Source organism: Psittacula echo, assembly GCF_963264785.1.
Source record: "Psittacula echo genome assembly, chromosome: 6".
In the NCBI taxonomy this organism is placed as follows: domain Eukaryota; kingdom Metazoa; phylum Chordata; class Aves; order Psittaciformes; family Psittacidae; genus Psittacula; species Psittacula echo.
The window spans coordinates 45,800,368-45,818,741 of NC_137743.1; the positions used below are offsets into that span (position 1 = coordinate 45,800,368).

General features: G+C 51.5%; 3 protein-coding genes across 3 annotated transcripts; 1 reads left to right on the top strand and 2 right to left on the bottom strand.

The window, feature by feature from the left end:
- Window positions 1-219: 219 nt before the first annotated feature.
- Window positions 220-4,265, bottom strand: NPFFR1 (neuropeptide FF receptor 1; the record flags this gene model as incomplete). Its single annotated transcript, XM_080622004.1, has 4 exons — window positions 220-1,024; window positions 1,374-1,473; window positions 2,301-2,597; window positions 4,223-4,265. The coding sequence occupies 4 exons, from the start codon at window positions 4,263-4,265 to the stop codon at window positions 220-222; spliced, it is 1,245 nt and encodes a 414-aa protein (XP_080478130.1).
- A 1,579-nt stretch (window positions 4,266-5,844) lies between these two features.
- Window positions 5,845-13,684, bottom strand: LRRC20 (leucine rich repeat containing 20; the record flags this gene model as incomplete). Its single annotated transcript, XM_080621676.1, has 4 exons — window positions 5,845-5,996; window positions 10,506-10,673; window positions 12,275-12,424; window positions 13,603-13,684. 4 exons carry the CDS (start codon window positions 13,682-13,684, stop codon window positions 5,845-5,847), a joined length of 552 nt encoding a protein of 183 aa, XP_080477802.1.
- A 786-nt stretch (window positions 13,685-14,470) lies between these two features.
- On the top strand, window positions 14,471-17,713 carry EIF4EBP2 (eukaryotic translation initiation factor 4E binding protein 2; the record flags this gene model as incomplete). The annotated part of the gene is made up of 3 exons (XM_080621729.1): window positions 14,471-14,609; window positions 15,309-15,485; window positions 15,581-17,713. The coding sequence occupies 3 exons, from the start codon at window positions 14,471-14,473 to the stop codon at window positions 15,610-15,612; spliced, it is 348 nt and encodes a 115-aa protein (XP_080477855.1). The 3' UTR covers window positions 15,613-17,713.
- Between the last annotated feature and the right edge of the window lie 661 nt (window positions 17,714-18,374).

The window sequence follows — 18,374 nt, forward strand, 5'->3', positions numbered from 1 at the left end:
TGGAATGGTTTGGGTTGGAAAGAACCTTAAAATCATCTAGTTCCAACCCACCCGCAGGGATGCCTCACACTAAACCAGGTTGCCCAAGGCTCTGTCCAGCCTGGCTTTGAACACTGCCAGGGATGGTGCATTCACCACTTTGGGCAACCTGTTCCATGATGTGGAGAAGCCCCCAGTTTCCCACCCCGCAAGCCCTTGGTCCGGAGATGCCATGGCTGTTCAGCTATCCCATGCGTGGACACCAGTGCGGCGTGGTGCCAATGGCCCTGACTCAGAGGCAGGTGGTGAATCACTGGCCTGTGCATGCGTGAAGACACGGTTGCGGGCACCAAAGAAGATCCCATGGCTCCTAGGGGTGTAGGGCCTGTGGTGGTGGTGATGGTGATGGCAGTGGAGTGAGCAGATGGGAGCTCTGAAGGCCTCCTGGAAGCCCCGTCGGAAATTCTCGTTGAAGTAGCCGTAGATGATGGGGTTGGCACTGCTGTTGAAGAAGGCCAGCCAGTGGGCGAAGGGAAAGATGTAGACGGTGATGAGGCTTAGCTGGCCCTCACTCAGCTGGCCATAGTCCATCAGCAGCATCAGTGTCCAGAGGGGCAGCCAGGAGAGAGTGAAGAAGAGGGCGACAATGATCAACATGTTGATAACCTTGGCCTTCCTCCGGGAGACTCTCCTCCCGTCTGGCTCCTCTTGGCCATGGGCAGGTGCCACCGACTTGAAGAGCTTGAAGGCAATGCGGGCGTACATGACAACAATAAGGGCAAGGGGGGCCACATAGATGTGGGAGAAGAGGACAGTGGTGTAGATCCTTCTCATCCCTGTCTCCGGCCAGGCCTCCCAACAGGAATAGAGGGGGTAGGAGTTATTATAGGTGTCCACCATGAAGTGGTGCTCCTCCCTGGTGACAGTCAGGGTGATGGCAGCAGGGCACATGATGAGCAGGGCTAGCATCCAGATGATGGCGATGGTCACCAGGGCTTTCCTCAGTGTTAGCTTCTGCCGGAAGGGGTGGACGATGCAGCGAAACCTGTGGGAGGGCAGGCATTGGTGGCTTTGGGCACCTGGTGGGATGTCTCTGAGGAAGGAGGGTAGCCAGAACCCAGGGGTGGAAGGGGAGGATAAGGAGGGTTTCTCTTTACATATGGCTTTTGGTGACAGAGATAGGTTGGGATCTCTCCAGATTGGGTGTTTTCAGCTCAAGGTGGGGAAGGACACCGTGCTGGGATTCTCCGTGGGTAACTTTGTGATCCTTCTGGAGATCTGGGACACGCTCCTGATGTCCCCAGGAGATTTCCCGTGATAGAAATCACATGGGATACCATAACACTCTGGAGGTGGCTAGGACCCCATGTCCCCACATGTTCATGCCAACATACCTCTCCACAGCGATGGCCACCAGCGTGAAAACAGAGGCAGAGACAGACATGCCCTGCACGAGGCCACTCATTTTGCACATGGTGTTGTCAAAGGGCCAACCTGTGAAGGGACACCATGGAGGTTGTAGGCACCTTTGGCTTGGACAATTACATCACCAGCTCCCTCCAGATGTCCCCATCTACCGTGTTGTCGCTGGGGGTTGCTAAATCCTGCTCCTAATGGGGGGGTTGCGTTTTGGCTCTTACAGAGGTGGCCTTTAGCAACAGATGCTTGGAGAAAAACCCCAAAATTGGTAAAAAAGATGCATGTTACATTTCTTAGAATCTCAAGAAGCATGGTAGTTGTAATTTCTCTTACCCTTATGTAGGGCTTGGGGTGTTTTCATGGGGACTGACCTCATGATCCTCAGTCAGAAGGGCTTTTGTCTTGTTTCTTGATCCCAATGCTAAGCTGTTGGCAATAAATAAATCACGCCCCATAATAAATAAATACAGACTCTGCCCTGTGCCCAGCTACCGCTGTGGTTAAACTCCACCAACTGTGCCACTGTCACTTTTTATCTTTGTAAAGGTCAAGGGCAGAGCTGAGCCAGCACAGGAGAAGATTGATGTAAGAAGAGGGTTTTTTTTCAGGGTTCCTTGATAGAGTGGCTGAACTTTAAATAAATGTGTAAATGTGGCATTGAGGTCACTTATTTTGCCAAAAAAGTCCAAAGCCTCAAAGAAAAAGGTTTTCCTCCCCCTAAAATAGTAGCTGTAAATGAAATTATACCTTTCATCAGAAGTGGTTGAGTGGCCACCACCTGCCTCCTCATCTTCAGCAAAAATATCACCCACAGGGTGGCCTCATGTGTGGGGGGCAGAAGGTGGGTGATGTACCCCACCATTTTCTCTTCCCCTGTTTTTGTCCTGCCCTCCACTACTCACCTGTGATGAGGTTGTCCACCAAGGTGGTGGGCATGCAGAAGATGCCCACCAGCAGGTCACTGATTGCCAAATTGAGTATGAACACGTTGGTGACCGTCCGCATCTGGCGGTTCTTCACCACAATGAAGCACACCAGGATGTTGCCGATCACACACATGAGGAAGATGAAGGTGTAGGCCAGGATGAACATTGCAGCCACAGGGGAGGAATGCTGGTAGTACGCCAAGAAGGTGTAGTTCTCCCTCGGGAGGTGGCTCTCACTTGTGGTAGAGTTGGGCCAGCTGCCATTGGAAGGGCCTGGGGGAAGGAAGGCAGCACAGCAAAGCTGGGAGAGGATAAAGCAATTATGCTTTATCATATGGAGGTGGGTTTCCGTATTTGCACCAGTGCCCAGCCTGGCTGGGATGTGTCCCACTGGCATCATCTCAATAGCCCAACAAGTCTCCTCCTCCTTGGGTTACACAGCCCAGCCCAAGGTACTGCAGCACCTCCTCTGAAGTATTATTTTATATCATTAGTATTTTATATCATTATTTTAATGAGGAATTAAAGCAGCACAGAAGACATCCTGTTCTCATGGGATTTTTGTAGGGATAATGCAGGGAAGAGAAATCCATGTCTTGACGCTGCAATGCTCTGGCAGTGTGGGAGCTTTATCTGTGTGGGTCCCTACTACAGCCAGCCTGGGAGCATCCCTACTCCTGGGTGTCTGCTGCTGCTTCTCCTTGCGCTTATGAGGTCTGCAATGTGACATCCCCTAAAGTCTTCTCCCCAACAAAGCTCCAGTACCCAAGGGAGATGGGCTGGGGAAAGGAAGATCCTGTCATCCCCTTACATATAAAGCAATAATTATACATAATTATAACCGTTATCTGGGACCCTGAGAGCTTCTAATGGAAGGGGGATGACATTTTGTCACCACAGGTTTAACAGGTGGATCAGGTCTGTGCAGCACCCACCCTTGGGTTTCTCCAGCTTTACGCAGGCAGGGACACAAGAGGATGCCCTGTGCAGGCAGAAGCTGTCTGCAGTGGTGATGGGACTTGCTCCAGGCAAACACAGGCTGCGATTTTAAGACAATAAAAGGCATATTTTTGCTTTAAGGCTCAGCCTAACCACCGGCAGGTCAGCACTGCTCTGAGAAAGCACTGCAAAGCCACTGCATGATGGGCAGCTATATCATCTCCCCCAGCCCTGTGCCGGCACTCAGCTTGCCATCCAAGATGCTTTTCCCAGCCACTGGGACCACTGGCTTCTCTAAGGCTCCATCACACAGGGATTGCCCTGTCTGGGTAATATACCACTGTTCTGGGTGCAGGATTCGGCCAATAAATTTCCAGCAGAGCTTCAGAAAGGTGCCAGAGGGGTTTGCAGCACCAGCACAGGAGAAGGAGCCTCTCAGAGAGGCAAGGAAACATCAGGGCTATTGGAGCAAGATGCTTCAGCTGATCAGCATCAGATGCACCCACATGAACTGGCTTTAGCAGAATAGCAAAGACTCTAATGAGATTGCCTGAAACCTGCAATATTAAGCCTGAAACTTTGCTGGACTTTACCTCTTTGAGCTACAGTGTCTTGCAGCATTAGTGGGAGGTGGGTATCCTATGCATAAAAAATCACAGGCAATTTCAAAAGAGAGGTGGAAGATGAGGAAAGGAAAATAATGGGCTGCCAAGTGCCCGGGTTGGTGCTGGATAGATGGAGACGACCTCCGTTCGGCGCCGACATCTGGGACGCGGTGACGAGGAGATCGAGGGAACCGGCCGGGGGGCGATGGGTCACCTGCCTCCCTGCCTGGCTCAGGGAAACCACCACAGGGAAACACTGGGTTGATGGAATAGGGATCGGAAGGAGGGGCGGGGGGTGGAAGAGGCTGGACATCTATTTGAAATGAATGAAATAGATCGGATCTTGGTACTCACCTCCACTGTCCCAGCCGGGCTCCGGGGGCTGCATTGCCGGCATGCGGGCAGGGGGGCCTGCCGCCGGGGGAGCTTGCGGAATTTGTCCCCGCTCCTCCTCCAGTCCACCTCCAGGAGTCGAGCTCCGGTGCCGGTACCGCGGTGCCGCCGAGCCGGTTGCGGCTGCTCGGCGGCTGCAGCGGAGGGGGGCGGCGGGGGGACAGCCTCCCATCGCCATGGATACGGGGGTACGCACCCCCCCTCCCGAGGCAGCGGGAGGGGGCGCAAAGAGAGAGCTGGAGCAGGTTTGGTCCCGAGGGAGGGTCGGGGTCCCCCCTCCACCCAGAGGTTCCCACGCTGCTGCTGTCTCCCTGTCCTCCAGCTGATGTCAGCTCCTGCCTTCCCCGGGGGAGAAACACGCTGGGAGCCCCAGCACAAGTTGGGCGGACCACTGTTCTCCACCCAATGTAAATCTCCCACACAGCGGGGAAAAGCAGTATGATCCTTTGGGATGCTGGTCCCAGCCCAAAGCTGCTCTGCTCGACTTCAGCTCCTCTATCATTGCCAACATCAACAAACCCCCTCTTACCATGGGCTTTTACCAAAGATTGGGTTTGGCAAGTCTAGAAGTCAAATATTTACAGGAGCAACCATTCCTGGCTGCCCCCAGCCAGCCCACACTATTGGGGAGCATTTATCCCTCAAAAAAAACAAAGAAGTAAGCATGGAAGATGTTTAAACAAGCCATTTTGAGATAACACCTGCAGTTTCTCCCAGGAGGTATTTTGCAGGCTGTCAGCTGTAAGGGATACCAGCATGTTTGGCAATGGTCTCCCCCCCACCAAGGAGCCACTCTCTCTGGACCACATCCTGAACTCCACAGCCCATTTCTTCCAGGGAGAGAAAGTGGCACATCTGAAAGACCCACTGTACCCAGGATGTGGGTGCATGCTTCTGGGGACACCCATGGGGTGAGCAGTGTGTGGAAATCCACTGGCACTGGGTTGTTTTGGTTTCCACAGTGAAAAAAAACCATGGGGGGAACCCCCCCAACAATTTCCCTGGAATCCAGCAAAATACTGCTCAGGTCTGGGTGGAATTCAGCTGGAGGCTTCAGCCTGAGCTGCAGTAAGCAGCCTTGGGGATGTGCAAAGGGGCTTCTTTAAGGAGAAGATTGGTAGTTCAAATTTAAGCAGATACAAAACCCCCATGTAACAAGTAAACATTTAATCAGGCACTTGGTACACCACTGTGTCAGCAGTTCCAAGAGGAGCCCTTATAGCTGCAGGGACATCTCCCACCATCCCGGCCCTGGGTGCTCCCTATCACCAGCCAGGCAGGAGGGATGTAACCAAACATCCAACTCCCCCAGTTTTACCCAGACCTCACACCGTGTGTGTTGTGGCTCCTCTGTCTCTCTAAAGCACAAAGCAGGAAATTACCTGGCTCAGGAGCTGGCAAAGCCACCTCTTCACAGAGGAGCCTCTCTGCTTGCTTTTTATTAATGAAGAATGAGGGACTGGCTGCCTCGCTGCAGGTTTGGGACAGAAATAGCGGCATAGCAGGGACTGACCTAAGCCAAACCACTCTCTCAAACAGTCACCCCTCAGGAGAGCTTGCACCCCAGGCACCCCAAGACCCTCTCAGGCTTTGGGGATGGGCTCCTCCGGTGACAGCAGCAGGTCAAAGGGGACAAGGGGCCGGATCAGCAGCCGCACCTCAGGACCGACGGGGTTTGCCCGCAGGTTGAGGCTCTGCAGCGATGCCATGGAGGCCAGCTTCTCTGTTGGCACCTCTGCAAAAGAGAACACTCAGGTGAGCACCGATCCAGGCCTCAGCTGCCAGGGAATTCAGAGTGTCAGAGAGGACAAAAGCTGCGGCTCAATGGGCAACCCAGAACAAACCCTGCTCACTCCAGTCTCCAGGCTTTTATCAGAACCTAGACATAATCAAATATTCAATTATACAACTACTCAAGCAATTGTCTGGCAAGGTACAAGCACCATCATATTAAATGTGGCCACTGCCCTCCAGTTCTCCTAGTACTAAAAAACCCCTGCTGGTATTCAAAGACTGTTTTATTCTCAGTGTTGCAATGCCCAGGAGACCTCACCAGCCTAATGGGGGAGCATGTGCTCTTTGACTTTGTTGGACAGGCTGCAAAATAGCTCTTGACTATTGATGGGCATCCTCTTATTTTGCAATCTGCATGAATTTGCGTGTTTTCATTTAGAAAGGGTTTCTAAAGGAAACCCCTTTTACATTAAAAAAAGGTGCAAATCTCATGAATGATTCCAATGTGAATCCACCAAGAGCTGAGAAATGAGACCAATGTGAAAGCCTAATCATTAAGGTAATTAAAAGATGATATAGTTAGATTTCTGTTACAAATCACAATATTTGGGGCTTGACAAGCCCACCTCTCTGAGTTTACCAAGAAGAGTTTCTTTGTAATTTGGCCACCAAAATGACAAGAGCCTTTTATATCTGCAGGTCTGATTTCTTCTGCCAGTACTTGAGGCAGAATTGCAGTGTTGTAATTATAGCTGGGCATGAGATTCTGTAGTTTTAAACCACGAAACTTATTTCATGCTGGAAAAAGATTCGAACATCTTGATGGATTTTTTTTCTTTTCTCCTCCAGAGAGCAGTGCTGTTTTCTGTGATACACATTGCTTAACAGCGTGTATCTCACCAGGCTGAGCTTCAGATGGATTTTTTTACCTCCTCTTATGGCAGATCTGTTCACCACCAGTCCCCTGTATAACTGTGCTGTTTTTTCCCTTGATGCACTTTTTCTTTTTTTTTTTTTTTTTTTTTGGTATTTCTTCCTGTTTAATATCCTCTAAGGCTATGCAGAGTGATAAATCCTCACTTTGCTTAAATTTAGTGAGTTAAGTGTTTTAGAGAGCAGCCTTGCCCAGGGTGGGAACAGCTCAGCTCTGCAGCTTAATTCAAGGTACAGAGCAGTGATTCATGCTGGCATGAAACAACAGGCAGGGCATGCAGTGAAGCCTACAGCTATATATCTGTGCTGTGAGAGCCACGAACTCCTCTATGAGCAACCCAAAGCATCACTTGCCAGCTCCTCAATGAATAAAGTCCTTGCTTTTGAGCATGAATTATGCATACTGACTTCACCAGTTAGGCAAAAATAGGAAAAAGAAGCTTTGTTAATAGTTAAAGCAAACAATATTTTTTTTCAGATCAGAATATGATAATAAGTGAGTGAAAAACCTAGCTCCTTCAGATGAAAAGGCTGCCAAGGCTTCGGGAGGCATCTGAGGAGATAGATATGAAAGGTCTGCAGAGGCAGCTAAGGAGCTAGGTAATGAACGCTGAGGTCTTGCAGCCATGTACATCTGCAAATTGAAGGTGAAAAGACTCCGCTGAGGCCAGCGGAGCCACTGTCTGGTCACCTTTCAGCATTACCCACATCCTTTGGCAGCCAGCAGACTCCTCCAAATCCACTGGTGGAAGCACACTCTCTGGTTCCTCTGCAGCTATTAACAGAGATGCATTTTCCATACCATTATCCTAAATTAAGAGTGGTTCTCCGATGCTCAGGAGAACAAAATTAACCACAGCCCCAACAGTGACCTGCCCAGCGTTGGTAGTAGTTTCCAGGATCCCCCTTGTTATCTCAACATCTTCCGCAATAAACCATTAATCAAGGAATAAAGGAAAGAGAAATTGGAGCTTCAGGGCCCCCAAAATCCCTATGGATTTGAAAGCTGAAAATACTAATTTGGCAAAATTCTGATTCACAGGGAAAGATCTAAAAGCACTTTCTCTTTGATATATTAATGCATCTGTTAATAATATTAATACATACACTTCAGGGTTAAGAGCTTATTGAGATGAAAAGGGCAGCTCATGGCACTAAATATCTCCTTTCACAGAGCCCACATACTCCAAGTAGGCATTAATTAATCTCATTTTACTCCTGCTTCCCTTTAGCTGGAAAACATTACCTACCACCTCCAGTTCAGTATGCCCTAGTAGGTGACTCACCGCTCTTTTTCAGCAACTGCTTTAAAATCTGTTTTAAAACACTGCTATGAGGTCCTTCAGTATCACTGAGAGAGCAGAGGAGGGCAGGTAGGATCAGCACATAGTTACTGCAGCATTACAAACCAGTGATCTGGAACCTTCATACCTCTGAGGACAGCCTCCATCCCCACCCATAGCACAAACAGCATTCTTCTCTTGTCTGATGGTCTTTTATCTGGAGCAGGGTCCTCAATTCATTATTGGTCTAAATGGGACAACCTTGCTCCCAGACTATAAAAGGCACCAAAATGGAGCTTCTGTTCTTTTCTGTACTGCTAAGGCAGTTCTTTCTTGTGTTGGGCTGGCTGGAGGTATGTGGGTAATGCAGCTGAAAATCAGCATCAAAATGAGCTTTCAAATATCTGAACAGCTTGTCCAAGAATGTGGTGGTTACTGTTTGTGAGACCCTGCTACCAAAGCATGGTTCTCAGCTAGCCATGGCAGGTCAGTTGTACAGGTATGCAGGAAGGAAAGAGAAAGTGCTATCTCCTATAGTCTAATTCAAGATTGCTTGGGGTGAAATGTGTCCTGCTGCTGTATTCCATGTGTGAAGGGCTCCATCCTACTTGACTACTAAATAAAATACTTGTGCCAGTTAAATTCAAGCTGATGGATTTTCCTTAATTCTTCCTCTCCTGTGCCTTGTGCCAGGCTAGCATGGGAGGGAAAGGTGTACATATAAATGCAAGCTCATAGATAATACATAAAAATATATTGGTATATAAAAAAATATATATCTATATAAATGCAAAGTCACACAAAGATGAGCCTGGGAGGTATTTGAGAAGGGCTGGCAGGGGCAGTGTGATTGCCCAGACTTTTGTTTCCTTGGGAAAAAGGGTTGCAACACCCCAGCTTTCTAATCTCTACCTTTTTCCCTTTCCAGAAAATGCTAATCTTGCCTATTTTTGCAGCCAGACAACATTATGCTTGCTACTAAGATATATCCCTAAAACACTTCAGCTTGAATTTGTTAATTTCTACCCTTCATTTTTCCTGAGTCTGATAACAGCAGCCAAGGAGAACCTGGTGAGAGGTGACCAGGCCTGGAAGCTGAGTTTTCTAGCCACCTTCTCCCTTGGGATTAATCCCACCTGGTACAACCTTTGATGCAGCCTTTCCTCCCTGCATTTAAGCAGGGAAAAATGTGACAAGAAGCTGTATTCCCTTCTTGCAGCAGCCTGCTTGCACAAAATGAGTGGGAGATGCACTCTTTGGAGACCAAGTCTGATTTAAGTCAATCAATTAGGCTCAAAAAGCAATGGAGGAAACTAGGATAGCTCTCTACAGGATACTGGAGAGAAAAAAAGGGGTGAGGAAAAAATATGTATGTTGCTGGCTGTCACGGAAGCAGTATTTAACATTTTGTGTTTCTACAGGCATGGCCAGGGAGCAGCTGATGCTGTTAATAAAACTTCTGTAGCAGGGAGCAGCTTGCCCAGCAGCAGCTGAAGCCATCCTAGATAAAACAGCAAAATTGAGTGGACTTGATATTTGCCTCCCTGGGGATCTGCGTGGGCTGTGGGATGCTCCAGCCTGGGCTCTTGGAAGCTCACTCCTAAATAAACTCTTTTATCTATATGCAACAGCTATCCCTTTTGCCCAACTTTTGGGGACTCCGAAGGCTTCAGCTTTGCACATGAAAGGTTTTCCTCCCACTGCAGGGCCAAGGGATGAGCAGCTCTTGCTGTTTCTTTGATTTATTTTTGTTTTAGGGGATTTTGTAGTGTTACAGCTCCTATTTGCTCTGGGAAACGTTCAGGTGGGTTTGTGCCCTTACTTTGCCTGGCAGCAAACATCCCAGCTCAGCCTCCTTAGGGCTGGGCTCTACCGTCAGGTCTATTTTTTATTAAATCTGGTGATTCGGTCACAGCTGGAGCTGCCTTTGAGAGCCATATCCCAGTGCACTAAATGAGGTAACTTGAATGAGGCTTGATTCCCCCTGTGCCTGCCATAGCTTTGCCTCAGGAGGCTGTACAAGCATTAGCAACAGCAAGAGGCTAACAAGGCTCTGACTATTTAGCATCTACCCGTCACCCAGATGCCCTTCCCTCTGCCAAATTCATGCTCCTGTTGCTGGATCACTAAGCTGTCTCTTGACTTGGCTACATCTCAGGGCATGGTGGACCACAAGCAAAGCTTCAAGCCAGCATCCCTCCCTGCCCAGGGATGTGGATCAGCATCACCTGTGGGAGGGGCAGTTGCCCTGGGAAGATGCTTATCCTCCCTCCAGTGGGAAAAGGTCCTCCTACCTCTGATCTCATTCTCTTCCAGGTCGATGGTCTCCAGGGCAGTGACAGCAGCCAGGGCCTCAGGGAAATGCCGAAACCTGTTGCGGGAGAGGTTGATGGCCCGGAGGTGCAGCAGGGAAGTGATTTCCTCAGGCAGGCGGTGCAGGTAGTTGCCCGACAGGTTGAGCTCTTGGTTTGGGGAACAGGGGAGAGGGGGGAGGAAGGGGAGAGGGGATGGAAAAATAATTAATGCACAGCTTAATTTACAGCCTCTGTCCCCCATGGGCTGCCAGGTCCAGCATTGGGATTCCAACTCTAAAAATTGGATTTCTTGCTCGTCCCAATAGTTTTCCACTGTACTTTAGCCTGTTGTGAATACTGCTTTTAAGACTGATAAGTTTCTTGGCTTCCTCAGGCTTTCCTAATGAAACCCTTTTAGCATTTTGCAAGCACGGGCTGTAGAAATAAGTAATATTTCTTAGTAAAGTTGGTGCAATTCCCCCCACTGCACATTTGTCATGGCTTAAGGCTAGTTTGTTATCTTCACATACCTGGACCCCTTCTGAGGTATAAACAGAGCGGTGAAAGAAATATCTGTATGTGAAAAATATCAATTCTACAGAGTTTAACCCTCTTTGCTCTCTCACCACCCTCCCAGAATGAGCTTCTGTGTGGCCAGGAGCAGCACTTCTTCATGGAAGGCCATTAGCCATAGGAACAGGAACCTAAATTCTGCTGTTCAAGCACCCTTCTCGAGTGACACAGGTCTTTCTGCTCTATAAATACCCATGCAAGCTGCTCTGCCCCTCCTAATACCTGGTATTTATAGGTCCTGCCTTATTCAGACTATTGCAAGGCTGTCCACTGCAACAGCCCTGCTGGGGCCCAGCATGTTCATCACTGGAGTGATTTTCCCACTGGCAGAGCAAAGCCCTTGCTGAGAAGAGATCTTTTCCCCTTGGGCTTGCTGTGCTGTCTAGAAAATGAAAATTGATTTCCTTTGCTCCAAGTCTCTCTTTTCCCCAGCCTAGGGGAGTTTTCATGGATGGTGCTCCAGTACAATACAGGAAGCTTCCCCAGATGCCCACCACAGTGGCACTTGTGCAGTACATTATATGAACAAATTATTTGCCTTCAAAAGCTGCCAGAAACCCTGGTGCTGCTGCAGGCAGGCAAAGCCCCAGTACAATCCCCATTGCTCAAAACCATGTTGCTGGGTGCTCTGGATGCTTGCATGACCATACTTTAGCAGATTAGCTTCTGGTTGCTTTTGCTGGGCTCCACAGCATGGCAGCAGCCATGCTCTGATGACTGCCCCTATCTCCTGCAGTGAATGAAGGGGACTAATCAGCCATCATGATGGGGGCTAATCAGCCAGCAGCATGCCACCATGCCTTTTGCAGCCTGAAATGCCCCATCTTGGCCATGCACCATTATGCCCAAGCTGCGTTTTGTATCCTCGTTCAACCCCAGCCTCATCCTTGGAAGGAGCTGGAGGATGAGTGATACTGCAGCAGCCTGGCCACTGCTGGAAGGTGGCAGGGCATGGGTTTGGGAGAGTGGGTGAAATAAAAACTAGTTTTCCCCCTCCTGCAAGGGCTGGAAAGGGTGAAGAAAAATGGATCTGGGAGGAGGTGAACTATAGCTCGGAATGAGGAGTGTGTGCAGAGAAGCAAAAACTGCAGTGGGGAAGCTCTGGTGCTGTGCCTTCTCTGAAGCAACCTGAGGGCTCTTTGATGGGTCCTGGGGGTTTGGAAGTGGCTGTTGTGAAGCAGTGGGGCTGCCCTTACCTCTCAGCTGGTTGAAGGTGGTGACAAATCGGTTGGTGATGGACTTCAGCTCATTGTTTGCCAGGGAGATGCAGTGGATCCCCTCAGTGACGCTTCTCATTGCTTTATAGATGCCAATGGGGAAGGTCATCAGTTTGCAGTTGGCCAGATCTGCTCCAGAGAGACCAAGGCATCTTATAATGCACCTCAGCTGGGATGGAGCAATACTTTCCATTTTCTTTTCCACTCTTTAGTGTTCGACTTGCTTGTCTGGGTGCTGCCACCCATGATACTGTAGTATCCTCTGCCATACTCCTCTCTTGCAGGGATCTCTGCAGTTACCTCCTCAAGCGCCAATACTTTGTTCCCATCAGCAATGCTGAGGCTGTTTTGCCTCAGGTTTGTTCAACCCTAAGGCATGTTGCAAATACTGCCATGGTGCAAAGTCCTTCTGCAAAACCTCAGCCAGCCTGTCTATGTCTAATACCTTCACAACTTCAGAAATCCCCCTCCATTATGTCCCTGACCCTCAGGGGATGGTTGAGCAGTGCAGGGATTCCTCCTCCACTGCTGACTGGGATGGGGATGGAGCAGAGCTTTCCCTAGACTTGTTCGTGGCTGGCTTTCTCATGGTGGTCAGTGCAACTCATGGCAAGCAGTTGAGAGGCGAAAGGTATTTGTGCTTCTAATCTATTGGCAATTTTGTTTTACTCCATGTTTCTGTTTCTCTTTTTGGGATGTGCCAGAGGATGGAAACCCTGTCCCAGCCCCATGGTGCTCAGCCTTAGCTCTGCTGCTTGTCCTCTTGCCAAACCCGTGGCAGGGGCTGCATGAGCTCTATCCTCCCCTGCTTATCATCTCGCTCAGGATGCTATCGAGAGGCTGAGTGATGAAGCTAAGACTCTCAGCATATGCTGGTTTGTACCCCAGGGCTGGGAATCCAGCATGAATAAAAATGAGCAGATTTCATCTGTTTTGATGAACTGCGCGTGGGACTCGGATATTAGCTAGGAACAGGGAAATTGCAGAAAAACACAGATTGACAAAGTGATGTCGGGAAAGATCTGGCTCCTGCCATCGGTTGCAATGAGGGACTGTATCCCTGGGGCATGTCCCAGTGCGTTATATGCCATTACTGGGAACCCACTCAAACTTCGGGAAGGAGGCTGAGGGTCTTTTGGAGGAACCTTTCCCCTCCCTATGGCTGCGGGAGCCTCTGGTGCAGCACCCAGAGTGGGGCCAACAGCTTCTTATTTTTAGACTGTGGCAGCAAAGAATAGAGCACTGCTCCCAGATACCCGATCGTTCCCTGGGCCCGAGCGGGAGCTGAGCTGCAACGATGGCCTTACCCAGGGAATCCGTTTTGTTCTCCACCGTGTCATTCACCTTCCTGGCTACCCGGGCTACCGCCTCACCCATCCTCTTCTGCATGCGGGCGCCTGGTCCCGCCGGGGACGTGCTTTGGCCGGGGGGATCCACGGCTGGAGAAAGAAATCAGTCGCTCTGGTCTGTCAGGAGAGTCCTGCTAAAAATAACCAGTGGGATCAGTGTTCCCAGGGGCGGGAGGGAGGCTGTGCTGAGGCTGGCTTGGCCCTAAGGGTATGAGATTCACAACTTTCCAGGATGGTACATTTGTGATATGGAGATACATCCCCTTTCCTGGAATGGGTTATGGGGATTAATCTCCTTTCCTAGTGGTCTGGGGCTGGTGTGGCCCGTAAAGACAGGACTCACAACTTTCCAGGTTGGTACTTTGGGACGTGGGGATGAGTCCCCTTTCCTGGTGATGTGAGGATGGTGTAGCCCTTGGGATGTGGGATTCCCAGCTTTTGGGGTTGGTGTGTTTGGGATACAGGGATGTGTCCCTTTTCCTGGTGACTTTGATCAGCTCCGCTCAGCCAAAATGTTTTGAGAGAAGGAGCCCTAAACACTCGGACCTGCCTCCACTCGCACCGGGAGACAGGACAGGACCTTCCTCCGCGCCCCTCAAAACTCTCTTCCCACGCCGGGAGTCGAACCCGGGGCGCCTGGGTGAAAGCCAGGAATCCTCACCGCTAGACCACGTGGGAGGGCGCGGGCAACACCGCCTGCCCCCGCGCCTGCCCCCTGGCGGCGGCGGGGGGAGTGCGGCGGCAGCGGGGGGGCGATGGGAGGCGGAGGGCGGGGGGAGGCGGTGCCCGCTCTATACCGCCTCCACGGGGACAATAGCGCGGGGCCATGTCGTCCGCCGGCGGCCGCCAGCCCAGCGAGAGCCGGGCCATCCCCACACGCACCGTGGCCCTCAGCGACGTGGCACAGCTCCCCCCGGACTACTGCACCACCCCCGGCGGCACCCTCTTCTCCACCACCCCGGGAGGTAAGCGCCGGGGTGGACGTGGCCTGCGGGGCGGTGGCCGCGGGGCCACGCCGGGGGAGCGCTCCCGCCGCCCGCCTCTTTAAACACCACCTATCGCGCGCCTCTCGCGCCTGTGTCGCGTCTGTATATCGTATCCACGTAGCGCTTACAGAGCGCCTGCCGCCGGCTGTCCTTAAAGGAAGCAGAGTGTATCATTTTTCCGGGGCGTAACGAGGGGCGCAGAGGGTCCTGGCCGGGGTAGGAGCTGCCCCCCGGTAGCGGGTGGCAGGCGGCCCCGGTGGGACGAGCTAATCAAAGCTCGATGCCCCGAGAGGTATCGGTGGCGAGAGAAGGGGGCTCTGCCCCTTGCCGCTGTGACCCACTGCGGTCGGATCATCCCTCGTCCCCGGGCGGGGGAGACGAACACAGGACATTTCATGATGCCGCATCCGTCGGCATGCGTTCCCGCCCCTGCGGTGAGTTAGCCAGGCTTCCGCACAGGACAGCGGCGAGCGCCCCGGGCAGCTGATACCCAGGTGCCTCCGGGGGTGTTTACCTAGCGTGGAATTATTGCCCGCCGTGCTCAGATAAGAGCGGGCGGAGCGACGGCGCGCACCCCCCTGTCCTTCCCGCCTGTCCTTGGTCCTGCCGGGAGACTCCCTCTGCAAACAAGCGCTGCTGGGCCGGATACCCCCAGCCTCCTCTCATCGCCCTCCCCAGGCACCCGGATCATCTACGACCGCAAGTTCCTGTTGGATCGCCGCAACTCCCCCATGGCCCAGACCCCGCCTTGTCACCTCCCCAGTATTCCCGGCGTCACCAGCCCCGGCTCGGCCGGAGAGGAGCCCAAAGCGGATGCCAACAACTTGAACCACCAGGAGGGGAAGCCATCCATGGGTAAAGGCCCCCCGGGGTGGGGTGGGAGGATTTGGGATGGGAGGATTTGGGGTGGGGGGTGACCCCCTAACGCACGTCTCCTTGCTTCTCGCCAGGGGACGACGCTCAGTTCGAGATGGATATCTGAGTGGGAACCACGGAGAGGCAGCAACTCCCCAGACCTGTGCACACCCCATTCGGCTTAGCAGGATCCATCCTGGCGAGGCGGAGGCAGCAGCGGTCCCCGCCGGCATCCCTCTCCCTGTCTGCCTCCCTCACTCTTTCCAGGGGGCACAGCTCTGGCTTCTCCCCTTTTTTGGGTGACCAGTCCCAGCGTGCACTGGACAGAGCAGCCCTTCTGGATCCAGCCCTATTCCTCCTCCTCTGCCCACTGACAGCCTGATCTCCACTGGGCTTCTTAAAACATCCTTTTGCCTCTCCTGCTGCCTTATGCTTCCCTCCCTGAAAAAAAATCTCGTGTTACCCCAAACCTCCCATTGCCGGCAGCTTGGCAGTCCAGAGCTGTGTCATCCCTTTTGCCTCTTGTCCCAGAAAGTTTGGGAGGAGGGGAAACGAATTGCTCCTAAAACTGAGCACCTGCTTGCACCCCAGGGAGAGGGTTTTTCAGTTCCCCTGGGACCTGCTGGCATTTGGTGGACAGCATTGGCAGCGTGTTCCCTTTGGTGCGCCAGGGGTCCAAGTCAGTCCTCAACAGCATTGGACAGCATGCCCACATCTCTTTCCTACCCAGATTTCTTCCATCATGTCGTTTGACTGGGGGCTGTATCCCCAACCCGCCAGCCGGGACTTGAAGTGACTTGGCCATATGTTATAAAAAAAGACCCCTTGCTTTTATGTTTTTGGTACTAAAAAGGGGAACTTCACCAGCAATGCTTCTTTTTTTCGGGCTGGGCATGAGCGCCTCTGGGAAAGTGCTTTTCTTTTTTACACCCCACCCCCCTTTAAAATGTGAATAACGCAGGAGCAAAATCCCTTGGCGCTGTTGAATGTCTCAGGAATACCTGGGCACCTGGGGGGGTGACATTGCAGGGCTGCAATGCTGTGGCTGGGGTGCTCCAGTTGCAGGGTGCCAGTGTTGCTGCTGTCCTCCAGTTGTTTTTTGTGCCAGGTGTTCCCCTGGCTGCGGTCGTGCTGCAGTGCATAAACGGTTTCCATGTTAATCTCCCGCCGCCAGTGGCTTTGCCAGGCTGGCACATTGTGGCCATCCTGCCTGTGTCTGGCATCTTGAAACCCCCCGGAGATGGGATGTATTTTTTCTCCTCTCTTGCTGCAACTCTTGCCTTTAAGAGTGGCATCCAGTGAGGGCATGCGTAGCAGGGGATGCCACGGCGGTGCCGTGCTGTGCCCCCTGTTCCAACTAGCCCCCCCTTTTTGTATTTTTACTGCCTGTTGGGAGCCATAACAGCGTTGAAACCTTCTCAAGTGCCATTTTATCAGCCCCCACCTGAGTGCCTGCTCCATCCATCCTGTCTCTCTCACTGGGGTTGTCCCCCCCACCCCAGTACCCAGCCCCAGGGACCTGTCACCTGTCGGGGTGGTGGCTGTGTGTGACAGGGATGGGTATGCCCCACACTGATGTCCATGCTGCAGGCTTTGTGCACTTTCCGTCCGGTAATTTATTTCTCTAGGTGTGTTTGGCATGGGTTGGCACGGTGGCTGGTTGCGAGCTCTCATCTTCCAGCTGCTTTTCTCAATAGGGGGGTGCTGCTGCTCATTTTGTGGGGAAAAAGGCAAGAAAACCCCAAGGGAATGGGGTGTCTCCCATCCTTTCCCTTGCATGGGTAGTGCTCAGTGGAATGGGATGTGAATATGTAGCTGGCCATGGTAGGCGCACGAGTGAGTGAGTGGAAGTAGCAATATGTATCTGTGTGTGAGTGGGTGGTGATAAGACACACACAAATATATATATTATATATAAATAAATATATTTTCCTTAAAGCGAAGGTCCTAGGAGGTCTGTTAGGTCCTCGGATCGAGGAAGTGGCAGGGGCAGGGGCTGAGGACATCCTTTGCAGAGCGGGCATGGCCACCATGGATGCAGGGACCTAGTGCCCTTGGCACAGCTGCTCATTTTGTGAAGCCTGCTCTCCAAGCAAAAAAATCAGAAAATATCCAAGGACAGCTTAACTTATGTACAGGAGCCGGAGGGAAATCACTTTTCCTCTAAAAATCCCCTTTCCCAGCCTTCTTTTGTCTCCATTCCCCATCCCAGCCACTTTCTCCCGGTTCTCTTTTATAACTGGGCTTGGTGCTGAAGAGCAGGGAGGGAGTGCCTGGCCTCGCTGGGGCAGCTCCTCTGCTTGTCAGGGTACACATTTGGGTTTTTTACTGTCTCTTCAAGCAGGTGTTTGGGAGGAGAAAAGCTCTCACCAGTGGTTGCTGTTACAGTGAAATCAATAAAGATTTTGGTCTATTAAATCAAGGTGCTGGAGGTTTCTTCTGACTGCGACTCAGGGTATGGGGGGATTTTGCCTTCCCTTCAGAGCAAATGCCTCCTGGGTTTCACCTTCCTTGCGGGTCAGCCCTCCTTCCTTTTTATTTTAGATTTTCACTTTTTCCCCTCCCAGATTCTTTAGGTGAGTTGCTTTCCAAATTTCCAGTTTGGAATAAAGGGGATCCAGGCCCAGGACAGTAAATTAGTAGTGAGCCTCTGCCTCTAGCTGTGCGGATATTAAGTATTACAAAGATCAGGGGAGGGTCAAACCCAGAACCGACAGCCAAGGGTTGAGGAGGGACGTGACTGCAAAATTTCATGCACAGAAAAATCTGGTTTTACCATAGAAGGGTCTCCCATGTGCAAAATTGCTCAAATTGATCATTTATCCTGCACCATCAGGTGCAAAAACCTGTATAAACTTGGGCATCAAACTAGAGAGATACCAGAGAGCA